Below are 15,285 nucleotides of genomic sequence, written 5' to 3' on the forward strand. Positions count from 1 at the left end.
GCTTGCAAAACTTTGCTTGTGACTCAGAACCCCCTTGATGAGGGGCTTGAGATTGTTTCACTGCAGTAGGACCATAGTGAGCAGAGAAGGCGCTGGATGATGCCAGCTGCTTCCCTTCCTTTGCTTTTGTAGGATGCAGCCGGAAAGGATGGAGGATGCAAGCTTGTAGGGAAAACCCAGCTGTTGTGTGGTTTCCAGCCCAAGAGATGCTGGCCAACTGCGGGGAGCTCTTGCAGGGCAGGGGCTGGGTGTATTCCCAGTGATGGGATGCTTTCTGAGCAATGCTGGCAGCTTGCAACCCTTCCATAGGGAGGTGGGTTTACACAGGCAGGAGAAACAAAGGAAACATTTTCCACTTTCTTCCTCTCTTTCATTAGGCAGGCAGAGGCTGATTCACTTAGATGCAGAACAAAATGCCAGGAAAAGGATGTTTGCTACACTGAGCGGTGCTGCTGTCACAAACCTGCCTGCCTATCTCTTGCAGCCTTTGGTTCTGCTTCTTCCACAGATAAAATGATTCAGAGATTCTGCCCTGCTGATCTGAGAGTGTGGAGTCCCCAGGGTGAGCAGGAGAGAAAGGAGGAGCGAGCTGGTGTGGCCGGAGGGCAGCTTTCCCCATGAGCTGGTGGCAGTCCTCAGCTCCTGTCACCATCAGCCCGCACCATGAGTGCCAGCTAGGGATCTGCCTCTTGTAACAAGGTTTTCAAGAAGCTGAATTGTTTTATTAGGTGGAAGAGAGCTGCTTTTGTGCACTGCAGATGGACAGGCTGTTGTGCTGGACCAGTCGCAGTGTGGCAGGAGCCAGCATGCCCCCAGGTGAGGTCTCACAGCCAATCTGTGCCTTGAATTTTCTCCTTAGGGCAGAGTGTGTCCCAGCAGGGACAGGCCTTCTGCCACACCACACCAACGCCACGTGCCAAGAGCTGGCTTGCAGCTCCGAGAAAGCACACAAGGAACAAGGGTTTGGAATATGCTGGGCTGGCATCTCCTCCGTTCTCAAGAGCTTCCTTTTCAGGCGTAGCGTTGTGCTTGGGGCTTGGTTGATGAGCAGTGATGTCCATTTCCCCCTTCCAGCCTTGTCCCTTGTGCAGGGGGTCAGGGGGGAGCTGCTGGGCTCTCACCTCCTGCCAGCACTGCGTGCCTTGGGCTTCAGCTGCATGGAGCACAGCAGCTTCCAGACAGCACATGGCAGTTCTCTCTTGCGACTCTTCCCTCGTGTCACCTTGCCATGTTGCTCAGTTGAGCTGGTGGCCATCTCCCATGTAAGCCTGATTTTTCCCTGCAGAACCAGGTGCCTGTGTGCTGTGGTACCGAGGCTCTGGGTCTCATTGCTGCATTTCTTCTTGCTTTTACTCTGTGGCTGTGTTGGCTAAAAAATACAGCAAGCCTGGCAGGCTGGCTGTCCATATGGGAGGCAGCGAGTCTGTTCTAGCAAAGCACTGCTTTCTGGTTGGAGAAGCACAAGCTGTGAAGCAGCAAGTAGCACATTGGGCCTGGCATGGGATTTGGAGCAGGTTGAGCAGTGCTGTTCATTTAAGCAACTCAAAACCAGTGTTGTTGTCTTGAGAGGAAAGTGAGTTAAGGGGGGAAAAAAAGAGAGAAAAGAAAATGGATATCTGCTCTTAGGAAAAAATCTCACTTCTTCAAATCCATCCATTCTGGCAGCCCTGTGGCACTTCTGTGGGCAGCACTGACCTTGTAATCCTAGACTATTTGGACAAAGAACAGATACGTGCTGGGCAGGACCGGGCTCTGAAATGCAGATACCTGATAGGAATCCCAGCTCAGCTCTGCCCTCCCAGCCCCAGCACAGAGGCATTGCTCGGGTGCTGCACTGCTTCCCTTCCCCTGCACGTCCGCAGGGTCTCTGTGTTCCCCATGCCATGACAACCAGATGGTCCCTGTTTGCCCCACCCTGTGCTGCTCCTGGGAGCCTGGGTGGCTCTTTTCAGGAGTGGGGAGGGAACACAGGAGTGATGTGTATGCTGCTGCCTGCTCTGTTTTTCTTACTGTTGCAGCAGCATTGCAAAGCAAAGGAGTGCCCAGAGGAATGTCTACAAAGCAGAAGGTTAATCTGGTTGCACCTTTGGGAAGAAGAAACCGGATTTGTCACTTCCTCTTCTCGTCTTTGCTCCAACCTTCGCAGCGCCTCAAGGCTGGATTTGTGCCATAGGCACAGGGCAGGGATGTTCCCTCTCTTCCTCCCTTCCTAAAGGGCTGCGTTGCTTTACTGGCCCTTCCCCAGATTCTGGGTGTAACTGCCTGTGAGGTGAGCGTCTCTGCTGGACTTAGCCCTGCTGAGTAATGTCTGTCTGTCTTTGTACAGGATTGGGAGATTCTGGTCTTGGAGAAGTTAAAGTGGGACCTTGTCTCAGTGATAGCAAACGATTTCTTGGCTCACATCCTCCATCACCTCCCGCTTCCTAAGGACAAGATGGAGCTGGTGAAGAAGCACGCACAGACCTTCGTTGCCTTGTGTGCCACAGGTGGGTGCCTGCTCTGCTGGGGAGAGCTGCAGGGGAGCGGCCTTGAGTGCCTGACTTCATTCATACGGGAGTGCTTTGCTGCTCAGCAGCTTTGTCTCCCTGACAAAGTAGAAGTATCCTGGGGGCTCTTAGTGGGTGCCCAGGAGATGGTGGGAGGAGCAGAACAGCTGTGCCATCATTCTGCCTGCGGGAGGCTGTGTGCTGGAGAGCATCCAGAGCAAAGGCAGCTTCATTGTGAGCCTGGGTCGGCCTTGTTCTGTCAGTGGAGCAAGGTCACCTTCGACACTTCTTTTGGTGAGGGAGGCCCAGGGAAATAGCTTGGTGAAGCTTGCTGTTGTGATGCTCAACCTGTTTTCCATTGCTTTGCTCCTGTTTCTCACTGCTAAGCTGGAGACTGCTCTGCCCTCACTAGTTTCCCATGGAAATCAGTCCCAAGAACTTAAGAGTTTGCACACATCCTCGCTAACAGCTTTTTTCTCTCATGTGTCCTCATCCTGGTTTTAGACTACACTTTTGCCATGTACCCCCCCTCCATGATTGCGACGGGCAGCATCAGTGCAGCAGTGCACGGCCTGAGCATCTCTGTGAATGGCTTTGGTGGGGAGGCAGTCACCGAGCTGCTGGCCGGCATCACTGGCACAGAGGTGGTGAGTGTCGGCTGGGCAGCGGTGGGGAGGTTTGGCTGGAGGTTTGGGATTGGGTGGAGGCTCTTCCCCTTTCTGCAGCTTGGTTTGAATGGAGGGGGGGGGAAAGCTGTCCGTAATAATTCTGGCCCTGGTTTGATGAAGGCCTGACAACCAGAGAGCATCTCTAGATGCAGTGTGCTCAGTGCAGCCCATGGCTACAGGTGGCTCCCGGCCCCCACGTGCCATCTGTGTGGAGGAGATGAGCTCAGAGCCTTTGAAAAGCAGCACAAAAGGGAGCGTCTGTTCCCTGCACAGACAGGTGTTGCTGAGATCGGGTTGACCAGGTGGGCTGGAGCACAGGGCAAAGCTGGGCTTGGCATCTGCTTGCCTCCATGGTGTCTGGTTGCAGGTACCCAGGCTGGAGGTATGCAGCATTTCAGGATGTTGGCATGGGGTGCTGGGGGGCATCTACCCACTCCTCTGCTGCCCTCTGAGTAGGGAAGGGGTGTCACCAGGCTCCCCATGTGCTGGTCACTCTGGATGCTGTGAAGCCATTGGGAGCCCTTATCCTGCCTGAGCCCTTTCTGATCTTTTCTTCTGCCCCAGCACAAATGCCAGCAGCCGGCATGAGGTTGGTTTCAGTCCCCTGACAGCAGTGCTGGGACTTAGAACTGGTGCCTGTGCCGGATGGGAGGCTGTGACCTGGCTTTGTCCATGCAGAGAGGGGATGGGGCAGGAAGATGTGTTGCTTTATTCGTGCAGCTTTTTATATTTTTTTTTGTTTTTAGGAGCTTTTTTAAAGAGTTAATCAGTGCAGCCAGCTGCTTTCAAGCTGCTGCAGTGAATGGGACAGGGGCTGAAACCGGCTGTGGGCTGGAGTTGGTGGAGGGAACAGGTGGGAAGCAGGGAGGACACCACAGAGGGAGTGCAGCCAAAACGGTCAGGGGCAGCTCAGCTGCCTTCCAATCTGCTCGGGTGCTGCACGGCCAGCCTCTGCCCAGCTCCTGCAGGAGGAGGAAGCCCTGTGGACGTGCCTGCTCCCAGGGGAAGCCCCCAGCCTCCCATCTCACCTCAGGGCTGGTGGTTCTCCCTGAACACGGCCGTGCACTGTCCCTGGGCTGTGACTCGGAGCCGCACCATTCTGCTGCTGTACCCTCAGCCTGCAGAGCCCGCAGCTCAGCTGCCCATGGAGTCAGGGCACGCAGATTGGGGCAGCCCCCACAGCCCCCGGCTCCACTGTCAGGTGAAGGGCTGCACGCAGCTGAGCCGACTGTCAGCATCTCTCCCAGAATCACCCATGGAAAGCCCGGTGGTGGCTCCTCTGCCTCCATCCCTATCTGCAGACAGGTGGGAGGTGAGGGCAGCCCCGTTTGGCCGCGCTGTGCCCCGCGCTGTCCCCTCCGCCCGCCAGCGGCTCCAGGCTGCAGCGCCTTTGGGCTGCTCTTACTGGAAGCGGCGCAGGGCAGGGGTGGTGGGCGTTGCTATTTCTGCTCGCCACATCCTCTGACAGTTTCTAAGAACCGGCGGTGGATTCCTGGTAAGAGATTTCGGTGTGTGACAATATCCCGCGAGCGCGCAGCCCCGTGTAGCCGGCTGGGCTGCGGCCCTGAGTGCGAAATGCCGCCTCGTGCCACTGAGTGACAGCGTGTGGGAGAGGGGCCAGGCTTTGCCCTTTCGTAGTGCAGCTCATGGTGGCCACAGCACTGCTGCGGTGAGGCGGAGGAGTTCCCTCCTCTGGTCACGGCTGGGTCTGGCTGGACGTGTGAGTTTTGGCTTCCAGATCCGCAGTGATGTGCGTGCCACTGGGCTCCCAGCAGGGATGACCTGGTCTTACTCGGGCAGTGGCACGACAAGATGCAGAGCTTGAGGAGACCCTGAGCCTGAGGGTCCCTGCACTCATGTGTGTATCTGTCCTGAGGGATGGCTCTGGCCAGCCCAGAGGTGTTCTGCTCTGCCCCTGCGCTCGTTGGGGGTGGCTGGCTGCATTGCTGAGCTCACTGCTGCGTACAGTGGGAAGAGCATAAGCAGAGTGTGAGACTTCCAGGAAGGGTCTAAATGACATGCAAGCTGGAGGTGTCTCCTACAGGAAAAGGGCTTCTGTGTGCTTTGATGCCCCAGGGGCCAGAGGTATAATCCAGCAGCCGCTCAGAGCTGTTTTAAGGCCCTCAACTCTGAACAGCAGAACTGAGGCCTCTTGTCCCACCCCTCTCCTACAGGACTGCCTGAAGGCTTGTCAGGAGCAGATTGAGGCAGCCCTAGCCGAGAGCCTGAAGCAGGCATCCCAAAGCCAACAGGAATACAGCACTGCCAAGACTGCTGCTTACCCGGCCAGCCAGCCCACCAGCACCCCCACAGATGTCACGGACATCAACCTGTGACCGGCTGCCCCTGCCCGAGAGCTGCCCATCCCACGACAGCAGGACCCGACCCAGGCACCCAGAGTTTGCGGCGTCCCCCCGGTCCATCCGAGAGCCCCTCCACCTGAAGCCTGCTGTGGGGATTCGCTCTTCCTGCTGGCTGTGTGAGGGCAGCTCCGTGCTCATCCTTCTCCCCACCTCCAGCGCCAAGGGGGTGGCAGGGGGAAGGCGCCGGGGTCTCTGGTGACTCTGTGGTGCTCACTGCTGCTTGAACTCTGCTCGCTGGCTGCTGGGGGTGGTGGGGGCGAGGTGGCCCTTCCGGGGGGGCTGGGTTGCAGAAGAGCTGAGGAGGGGAACAGAATCCAAAAGGAAATGGTAAAACGTTTCTGTTTGCTTTCCTTGTCCCCTGGCTGGCAGACTGCTGTGCTCAGGTGTGTTTACTGCAATGACTTCCAGCCCTGCATGGGCCACCAACCGTGCACAGCCAGCTCTCAGTTGGCTTAAGTGACCAAAATGTCCGTCATCCCCTTGCTGAGCACTGTGCTCATGGGTCCCTGGGTCTGGGCTGCTGTGTGTGGATAGCTGTGGCTCCGGGGCGGTGTGGCTGCTTCTGCTTGGAGGGATGTGTGTGCCTTGTTTCTTGTTGCCATTAGGTCTGGGATTTGCGGGTTCTTGGCTTTGCTTGGGAGAAGCGCTCCCTTTTTTGCATGGACGCAGAGAAGTCCTCATCCTGGGACTCCTGGGGAGAGCAGTGGGTGCAGCGCGATGCTGCAGCGCAAACCCGTGCAAAGTGCCTTGGCTTTCTGCTGCCCCACCGAGGCTGCTTAATTTATTGTTAAGTGCTATGGAAAGGGGGGGGGAGGAAGGCTGCTGCTCCATGCGGTGGGGCCTGGATGCCGGTCTTTTCTCCTTCCTAAAGTGCCTTTATCCTTTGTCCCCTTCCTTTGCTCCCTGGGCAGTGGGAGGCTCTCACTTGAAAGCTGTTTGGCTGTAGGTAGCTCAGAAGTCAGGCTAGATTTAAAGAAAAAAAAATATCACTTAATGTGCTGCTATAGTCTGAAATGCATTTTCACTCCTCCAAGCCAGGGATCTCAGATCGTGTCCGGGGGGCTGTTCTGCATCAATACCCGTATGGCTCTGAGCTGTGTCCTCACAGGGTAGAAAACTCACTGCGCACTTGAGTTGAACAGAGATTGCATTTTGTTGTTGTTCTTGTTGATCCTGTCTGTTAGTTTTACAAAAAAAAAAAAAAGTGTTGTTTTTTTTAAAGAGAAAAAACCATTATATAATGCTGCTTTTCTAAGAGAGAATCAATAAATTGTAGACTTGTATTAACCAGGAATAGCCAGAGAGCCGCTGCGGGGCGGGAGGCAGTGCTGCTGGGGCTGCCCTCTGGACGCAGAGCTGCGGCTGCTGTCCTGGGGGGAAATCTGCTCTGGGTGCCACCAGAAACAAATTTTATCAGGTGGAAAAAGCTGGGGCTGCTGTTCTCCCACCACCGATGTGTCACGAGGAGCGTCTGTACAAACAAATTTTTATATATATGTATGTATGAGTGAGTTTTAATTTAAGAGTAATCTGTTTTGGTGTTCACATGCAAGAGTCCTGCTGCTGGGAGAGTCAAGTACCGTATAATGTTGCAATAAAGTACTTTAAATGAGCACAGTGGTGTCAGGGCTTTCCCTTTGCAGCCGTTCAGTGCTGCTGAAGCGTTCCCTGCACAGACAGGCGCTGTGCTGCAGGAAGGTGAGCGCAGTGCATTGCGTGTGCTGGCAGCATGGTGTGTCTCTTGCTTATCAGCTTCTGGGTTTTTTAAAGAAAGGAAATATGAATCAGGAAGCCAAGAAAAAAAGAAGTGCTGCGGTGTGTGAGCGGCCCCAGGTGCTGCTCTGCTCCATGTGGCTTCTGGGGAAGGGGAGAAGTGGAGCTGGGAGGAGGTGGTGCTCAGCACTGCACGGAGCTGCACAGAATCTTCCTCACGGGCTGTGATGCTTCCAGGAGCAAAGCTGGACATCTGCAAGCCCTGTAGTGTCCAGGTAAGCACCCATGTAAGTGCAGCCTTATGGGATGTCCCTGCTGGGTTTTCCAGCAGAGGTGGCACTTTGTGGGCTTTGCCACATGTGGCCTCACTGGCCAAGAACAGCAGTGCTGCAGTGCTGGGGCTGCTCCATCTCTGTGGAGCAGAAAGCCAAAGTCCTTGGGGCAACTGGGAAGTGTTTGGGAATGGTCAGTGCAGAAGGGGCTGCTAGCACAGCGGTGCATGTGCTGAGATGGGAGCAGGCAGGAAGGAGGCCAGGCCACGAGACATCTCCAAAAGGATGCACTGCAGGGAGTGGGGAGGGATGGGGAACAATCAGAGGCTGCCAGCCTTGCAAGGACAGGAGCTCTTAGAGGGCTTTCTGCTCCCAGTGCTGCTGGGCAGCTTCTGCCCTCATCTCTGCCTGGGGCTGTACACAGCGTCCCTGGGTTGGCACAGGTCAGGTGCTGGCACCAAACCTGGAAGCACCACCTGTAGCATTCCTGTAGAGCTCCTGTGGGCTCTGGGAACAGTCTGAGGGCCCCAGCCTTGGCCCCCACCTTTCTCACTGAAGGAAGATGTTTACCCCCCAGCCCTTCTGCCCAACATCGCAGACCACTTAATGCACAGCAGTCGGGAAGGTGCCTGCTGCCAGCAGGGAGACAAGGGGGTTGCGCAGCCCCCGCTCTCCTTTTGCAGTCGGGACAGCTCCTGCAGTGCAGCCCTGCAAGGAGCCCAGCGTTGGTGGCTTTGCTCTGCCCCCTGCTGGGGACGGGACAGGACGATGCGTGTATGCAGCCGCAGAGATGCAACTACAGAGTAGAGCTACTCCAGACTGCAGGACCCAGCTCGGGCTTTATTTTCCAGAACAGGAGCAGGGCAAACCCTACTCTTTCCTGGGTGCCAGGGGCATGGCGCTGCCTTGCAACAAGCAATGCAGGGAGTGCAGCCCAGCCCTGTGGGTACAGCACCACAAGCAGAGGGATCCCAGGGCTGGATGTTCCCAAACACCTCCTGGAGGCGTTGCTCCCTGCAGTGTGCAGCAGCCCCCAGCAGGCCAGGCCGTGGTGTTTCCCCACCTCCTCCCCTCACTCCATGGCCGCAGGCTCCTGCCCCTCCACATCCCGGGTCTTGGAGTTCGCCAGCTCCCTCCGGATCTCCGCTGAGATCTGCGGATGGCTGTGGAACTTGAGCAGCTCGAGCAGAGCCTCCTTCTGCTCTGAGGACAGGTCCTCCTTGTAGCGCTGGGCGAGAGCCAGGAAGCTCTGGTGCCACAGCACGGGCAGGGTGCGCTGGTCTGTGCGGAAGGCCAAGAAATGGAAGACCAGGGCATCCACCACACGGAAGGGCAGCGCGTACTTCTTGTCGATGAGCAGCCGGAGGAAGATGCTGTTGGCACCGTTGTATGGCATCTCAGCGATCTTCAGCATGGCTGCACTGTGGGGACAGAGGGAGCAGCGGGTGAGGGCAGGGCCAGCAGCAGCAGGGGGACACCCAGCACAAAAAGGACAGTCTCCAATCTCAGCCCTGGGCAAAGCTGATGAGCAAAAGCTCTCCCTGCTCTGAGCTGCTGGACGGGCTGAGGGACAGATCTGGTGTCCCTGAAAGCAAACTGTTCTCCCCATGGTGACTTTGCCCCACTGCGTTACCTGGAGTGCAGGACAGGGATGGAACACTTGGTGAGGATGCTGCCGATGATGATGGCCTCCCGCAGCGTGCAGGTCCCCGATTCACACAGGGGGATGAGGATTCCTGTGAGGGGAGAAGAGTTGGGCACCACTGGTCATCATCACAGCAGGCAGAGCTGCAGGGTGTGAGGCCCAGCCTTGCTCTCTCAGGGCACATTTAACCCATGGAAATCACGGCTCCTCTGCATCATGGACATCCTTCCACCTTCCTCCACCACACTGAGCCCCCACAGCCAGAGAGAGCAGTGTAACAGAAGTAGTGCTGTGCAACACACTGCCCTGCCGAGCTGCTGTGCACTGCAGCAGGCTCCCACGGGGGGAGTGCAGCCCGACAGGGAGCCCCTACCTTTGAACCACGCTCCTGGCTTGAATAGAGCCTTCTTCAAAGCCATGTAGAGGTGGAAGTTGAGGCGCTTGTACTCAGCAATATCATCTCTGACCCGTGGCAACAGCACCAGGTTGTAGAACCTCTGGGCCATCCTCTCCTTCAAGTTGGATGAAAATATCCTGTGAAATGCAAAGCATGAAGTGAGGTGTGTGTGTTCTGCATCTCCAGAGCCAGGTTCTGAGAGAAGGGGACTGCAGGAAACCTCTCCTGTCTCTGGGCATCCCCTCTGCTCAAAGGCACGGGGAGGGAGGAGCAGGGTGTTGGACACATGATGGTATTTTGTACTTCTCATTCCATTACAGAAAGAGAAAACAACAGCTCAGAGTGCACTGTGCTGGTCGCACCTTGTGGCCTGGTACATCGCCGCTGCCGTCCACGTCTCAGGCTCTGTGATGTAGAGGATCTGCTCCCAGTTGGACAAGGCAGGAATGATTTTAAACGCTTTGGGGAGTTTCCCACTCCTGTATTTGGACAGCACCTTCAGTGAAAGCAGAGGGGCTGGGGTTTGTCTCAAGGCTGTAAGCAAGCCGTCTGCTCCCTGCACAGCTCCGCTGCAAAGGGGCTGTGCTGAGTCTCTGCTCAGCACAGGGCAGCACTTGTGTGCCACACGCGCCCTCCCCATCAGCACGAGGTCCACGGCAGCCCTGAGAGAAGCAGCAGCGCTGCCCCTCCTGGGGTGGGATGACCCCATTGCTGCACTGGGGGTGGGGGTGCCACAAAGGTGTGTGTGGGGCCGGGGGCCCGCAGTGCCCTCACCTCTCGGACGCCTCTGTACACCTCCAGCACGCGGGGGTCGAGCTGAGGCATGGGGCGGCCCGACAGCTCCGACAGCGCCGTCTGCACCTCCGTCTGCTTCTCCGTGATCTTCTCCATGATTACATCCGCCAGCGTCCGCCTGGGAGCCGGGACGAGTCGGTGCTGAGGAACCGGGGCTCCCCGTCCGCCCCCCACCCCCTCCTCCTCTCCCCGCCCCGCACCTGAGCGGCGGAGCGCGGCTCATGAACGCCTCCAGCGCCCTCTCGTCCTCGGGATCCACCTCCACATCCCCGCCGCCGCTCCGCCCGTCCCACTCGGCCGCCCGCCGCAGGCTCGGCCATTCCTCGTCCTCCTCGTCCTCCTCCGAGCCGGAGCCGCCCGGGGTCGCGCAGCGCTGCGGCGGCGGTCGGGCGGGCGCCCCGGGGCCGTGCTCGGCCTCCAGCTCCTCCTGCTGCCTCCGCGCCTCCCGCAGGATGCGCCGGGCCAGCCGCGGCCCCACGTAACCTCCGTCCCGCTCCTCCGCATCGCCCTCCGCCTCCCGGCCCCGGCGCTGCCGCACTCGCGGGGCGGCGGCCCTCAGGATCTGCTCGTGCAGCGGCTCCGCGCCGCGCGCCGCCTTCGGCATGGTGTCCTCAGACACGCGCTGCGCGTGCGCGCGCCCGATCCTTCCGCCGCCGCTTCCGGTGCCGGGCGGGGACGGCAGGAGCGATGGGGGTCACCTGGTGAGGGGCCGCGGGGGGCGGGCGGGGGGTTCGGGATGGGCTCCGCGCGTGTCCCCGGGCCGTTTAGAGCCGTTTGTCGCCCCGCAGCGTGACCCAGGTGCCCGTGTTGGAGGGGAAGAGCGTGCAGCAGACGGTGGAGCTGCTGAGCAAGAAGCTGGAGCTGCTGGGCGCCGAGAAGCACGGCGCGTTCGGCGTGGACTGCGAGACGTACCACACGGCCGCCGCCATCAGCAGCCAAGGTGGGCGGCGGGGAGCGGAGCGGAGGGGAGCTGTGCCCGCCGTCGGGGCCGCTCCATGCGTTCGGCCGAGCCCGAGGCTCGCTGCCCGCTGAGGGATTTCTGCCTGCGGTGCCGTCCCCTCCTGGAGCAGAATGGGAAAGGAGCTCTGCAGAGAAGGACCTGGGGGTCCTGGCGGCGAACCATCGGCTGCCCTGGTGGTTCCTTGGGGCACACGGCACAGAGCGCAGCCAGCAGGGTGAGGAGGCGCTGCTCCCCTCTGCTCTGCCCTGGGCTCCCCAATAAAGGGCAGACGTGGAGCTGCTGCGGAGCCCACGGAGGTGGGGGGAAGCCTGGAACATCTCCTGATGGAAAAAGGCTGAGAGCCCTGGGGCTGGGGAAGAGAAGGTTCAGAGGAGGCAGGGGGGATCCTAGCAATCCGTACAAATACTGTAGATGGGTGTCGAGATAATGAGGCCATGCTCTGGTGCCCAGTGATAGGATGGGGGGCACTGGGCACAGGCTGGAACTCAGGAAGTTCCCTCTGAATATGAGAAAGAACTGCACTGTGGCCCAACTGGAACTTGGCAAGGGGTGCAAAGAAGAATAAGAAAGGCTTCTATAGGATTCTCAACCAGAAAAGGAAAGTCCACGAGTAAACCCGCATGGACCCCGTACACATAAGCAACACAGGCAGGCTGGTAACAACAGACAAGCAGAATGCTGAAGGATGCAACAGCTTTTTGCCTCAGTCTTTACTGCGCTTCACACAGCCCTGGAGTGGATGGGTCAGAAGGTGGGAGCTGGGGGAGCAATGCCTCTCCTGCTGGAAGCAAAGATCAGGTTTGTGACCGTCTGAGGATTGTGAATGACCATACATCCATGGGTGCAATGAGATGCATCCAGGAGTGCTGAGGGAATTGGCTGACATGGTCACCAAGTTGTGGTGACTGCCACCCTGTCCACCTCACCTCCATGCCAGGAGAGATCATGGAGCTAATCCTCCTGGAAGCTATTATGAGCCCCATAAAAGAGAGGGAGGTGCTATGGGATTACCAGCCAGGCTTCCCCAAGGGCAGGTCCTGCCTTGTTGCATTTTATGGTGGTGCAACCCCTGCAGTGGACAAGGGAAGAGCCACTGATGTCCTCCATCGAGACTTCAGTAAGGCCTTTGACATCGTCCCCCACAGCATCCTTCTCTCCAAATTGGGAAGATACGATGGGTGGACCATTTGATGGGTGAGGAACTGGTTGCAAGATTTCTTTCCTCTTTAAGTGTTAAGAAGTAAATACTGTCTGTTCACTGAACCGCTGGATAGCAGTGTGTGTGTGAATGGTACAGGGACATCAGGATTGAGGCAGCAAGGAGAACAAAGCAAGAACAGACGCTTCCTTCTTTGAAGCACATACGAGTGCAGAGCTGTCAGCGTCGCGGCCCAAACGCTGTTGCTCTTTATTTCAGGGCAGACGGGCAAGCTGATGTACGTGATGCACAACTCTGAGTACCCCCTCAGCTGTTTCGCTCTCTTTGAAAACGGGCCCTGCCTCATCGCAGATGCCAACTTCGATACGCTCATGGTGAAGCTGAAAGGCTTCTTCCAGAACGCCAAGGCAAACAAGATCGAGAGCCGGGGCACGCGCTACCAGTACTGCGACTTCCTGGTGAAGGTGGGCACCGTTACGATGGGTCCCAGCGCCCGGGGGATATCTGTGGAGGTAAGAATCACCTTCAAAGGGTATGAAATCCAGCTACAGGTAGGGAAATCCCATGCTAGAGGCTCTGCTTGAAACCTTGAGTCCCCATTCCTTCCGTGTATCAGTTGTGTTATTAGCTGCTGGCAGTTTGTACTGGATGCATTCATGTGTGCAGCAGGCAGAGCTTTTATCTCCTCACAGTAAGGTTTAATTCAGGTACTGCAGGGCTCAGCTGTGCCGACAGAAAAGCCTGCTGTTGAGGTGTCCATAGACGAAACCCTGAAGGAAAGCCATCCAACCAAAAAGTTGCTTAAAATACTGATGCACAATGCTGGAAGTGCACTTCAGGTTAATAAACATACTGAGGCGGGTAGAACACTTTGCTGCTAATTTAATGCTGGTTTGGATTTTGCTTTCTTTCCTGACCTTGTGCAGACAGTGGCTGGGCCGAGCAGCACCAAACGGTGCCCTCCTGCTGCAGGTTTGGCTCTAAAGCTGCTCACTCCTCATCAGAGTGCTGTGTGCTGCAGACGTCAGTGCTGCCCCAGGTGTGCTGGCCTGGATTGCTGCACCATGGGGTGCTGTGTGGGCTCAGAGCCTCTCATCAGATGGCTTCCATGCTCTGCTCAGTACTGTGGCTGTTGATGAGACTCGAGAGCATCAGTCGCAGGGTGGAAGCTGGGCTGCAGCAAATCTTGAATGCTGTAGAGGGAGATGTATCTGTGCACAGGACCCTGTGAGGCAGGACCCAGGATGGTCCTGGAGGTGGTTGGCTGGTTGCAGGTGCGAGTGCAAGGCACTCAAGCTATGGACAAGCCTCAGCAGCTCAGAAACATCTTGGATTAACACAAGGAGCTGGGCTGTGCTGGTACAGGAAGGGCAAAGCAGAGCAGGTGGGGCTCCAGACATGTAGATGTGTTGGTGCCTAGCAGTCTTTAAGGTAGCTGAGAATTAGGTGTTGGAAGATCTTTCAAAATCTGAGCTCATGTCTTGCTAAACACACAAATCCTATTAACTGGTCTATAATTAATAATGACGCTGCATCTACCCGGGCAGGTGTTCCTAGCTAGCAGGGATGGGATTAAGAAGTGGCTTCACAGGAATAAACACAAAAGTAGTGGTGTGAGCACTGCTGTTGACCTGGGGTTAAAGAGAAGCCTGTTTTACCCTAAGCTTGAGTTCAGGACCAGATTTTCTTGGCAGTCTGGTTGCTTCTGCTTTGGTTTGGTAGTTTGTTTTCAGGGTGTCCTTTAGGGCATAATCCCTGATCTGGAACTGCAAGTCCTTAAATCCCAAGGCTTTATCATTACACACCTGAAAGAAGTCATGGCCACATAAGCTGTTAATATACCAACTTGTGGGAATTAAGTTTATCATTGCTTTTCCAGTACAGGGGATTTAATATGACCAACGAACTTACAGGGTAAATTTCCCTTTCTTTTTCTTCTCTCTTGAAGAGGTGGCTTGCATATTCCCTGCATGTCCTGTTCGTATGTTTGTCCATCCTTCTGCTGTTATATGCTCAACATTCTCAAAGAGAAGAGCACTGTTTTCCTTCTGCAGCCACAGCACAGAAGGGCTGCTTGCTGCCTTCAAACTCTCGATGCATATTTCATATTTAAAACAGTGAGGCAGAGAGAGGAACGTGCGCTGTCCTGTGCGTGGTTATGGCCCTGCAGTGAGCTTCAGGGCTGTGGTTTCTGTTGCCAGGTGGAATACTGCCCCTGTGTGATAGCCAACGACTGCTGGAACCTGCTGATGGAGTTCATGCAGAGCTTCATGGGGAGCCACACTCCCGGCATCCCGTCTGTGTTTGGCACCAAACATGACAGCATCTACAGCCCCGCGGACACAATGGTTCAGTACATGGAGCTGTTCAACAAGATCCGCAAGCAGCAGCAGGTGCCTGTAGCAGGAATCAGGTGAAAGGACTCCCAGAGCTCAGTGCAGAGCGGCTGCATCCTTTCTGCAGATCAGGAGTTTCTCCAAGAAGCGGCACTGCTGTCAGCCCAAGGTTTTTTTTCCTAACAAATCTCCTTGCACCATTTGAAAGCAAAGGTTTTGAACGCCACGAGGATTTCTTCTTGTCCTCCCCTCCTTCTTCCTTCTCTGTGTGTCTGTGCTCAGGCCCATGGCTCTGCTGGTTCTCGGTGCAGTGCTTCATGCAGGGGGATTACCTTTTGTTGGCAAAGGAATCCCAGCCAAACGCATGCAGAGGGCAGAGTCTCACTGAATGCAAACAGCTAGGAGAAAGGATTTTTTTTTTTACTGCAATATTTGTGTGAAAATGTCTTGTTATTTTTTGTCAAAATAAAAAGCTGTCTTTTTGTGAGAA

At 56.4% G+C, this 15,285-nt stretch overlaps 3 protein-coding genes across 8 annotated transcripts in view; 2 read left to right on the top strand and 1 right to left on the bottom strand.

Moving 5' to 3' along the window:
* The window catches only part of CCND3 (cyclin D3), a 37,867-nt gene extending 30,737 nt beyond the window's left edge, over positions 1-7,130 (top strand). For all 5 annotated transcript variants that reach the window (XM_052698072.1, XM_052698073.1, XM_052698071.1 and 2 more), the window contains exons 3-5: positions 2,327-2,486; positions 2,991-3,133; positions 5,329-7,130. In XM_052698072.1, coding sequence (XP_052554032.1) covers positions 2,327-2,486; positions 2,991-3,133; positions 5,329-5,490 — 465 coding nt within the window. In that variant the 3' untranslated portion in view covers positions 5,491-7,130. The remainder of the gene's footprint in view (positions 1-2,326; positions 2,487-2,990; positions 3,134-5,328) is intronic.
* Positions 7,131-8,315: 1,185 nt separating this feature from the next.
* Positions 8,316-10,960, bottom strand: BYSL (bystin like). The gene is made up of 6 exons (XM_052698066.1): positions 10,540-10,960; positions 10,319-10,457; positions 9,907-10,040; positions 9,521-9,681; positions 9,136-9,238; positions 8,316-8,923 (listed from the first exon to the last, which is right to left on the bottom strand). Exons 1-6 carry the CDS (start codon positions 10,941-10,943, stop codon positions 8,575-8,577), a joined length of 1,290 nt encoding a protein of 429 aa, XP_052554026.1. The 5' UTR covers positions 10,944-10,960; the 3' UTR covers positions 8,316-8,574.
* MED20 (mediator complex subunit 20) lies at positions 10,959-15,285 on the top strand. Of its 2 annotated transcripts, XM_052698074.1 has the most exons (4): positions 10,959-11,040; positions 11,128-11,279; positions 12,718-12,971; positions 14,661-15,285. In XM_052698074.1, exons 1-4 carry the CDS (start codon positions 11,027-11,029, stop codon positions 14,874-14,876), a joined length of 636 nt encoding a protein of 211 aa, XP_052554034.1. In that variant the 5' UTR covers positions 10,959-11,026; the 3' UTR covers positions 14,877-15,285. The 2 variants fall into 2 exon arrangements, with proteins under 2 accessions (XP_052554034.1, XP_052554035.1); XM_052698075.1 differs by lacking the exon at positions 11,128-11,279 and having other exon boundaries at positions 11,020-11,040.

This window comes from Tympanuchus pallidicinctus, unplaced genomic scaffold (genome assembly GCF_026119805.1).
Source record: "Tympanuchus pallidicinctus isolate F22 unplaced genomic scaffold, pur_lepc_1.0 scaffold32, whole genome shotgun sequence".
NCBI classification, from domain to species: Eukaryota; Metazoa; Chordata; class Aves; order Galliformes; family Phasianidae; genus Tympanuchus; species Tympanuchus pallidicinctus.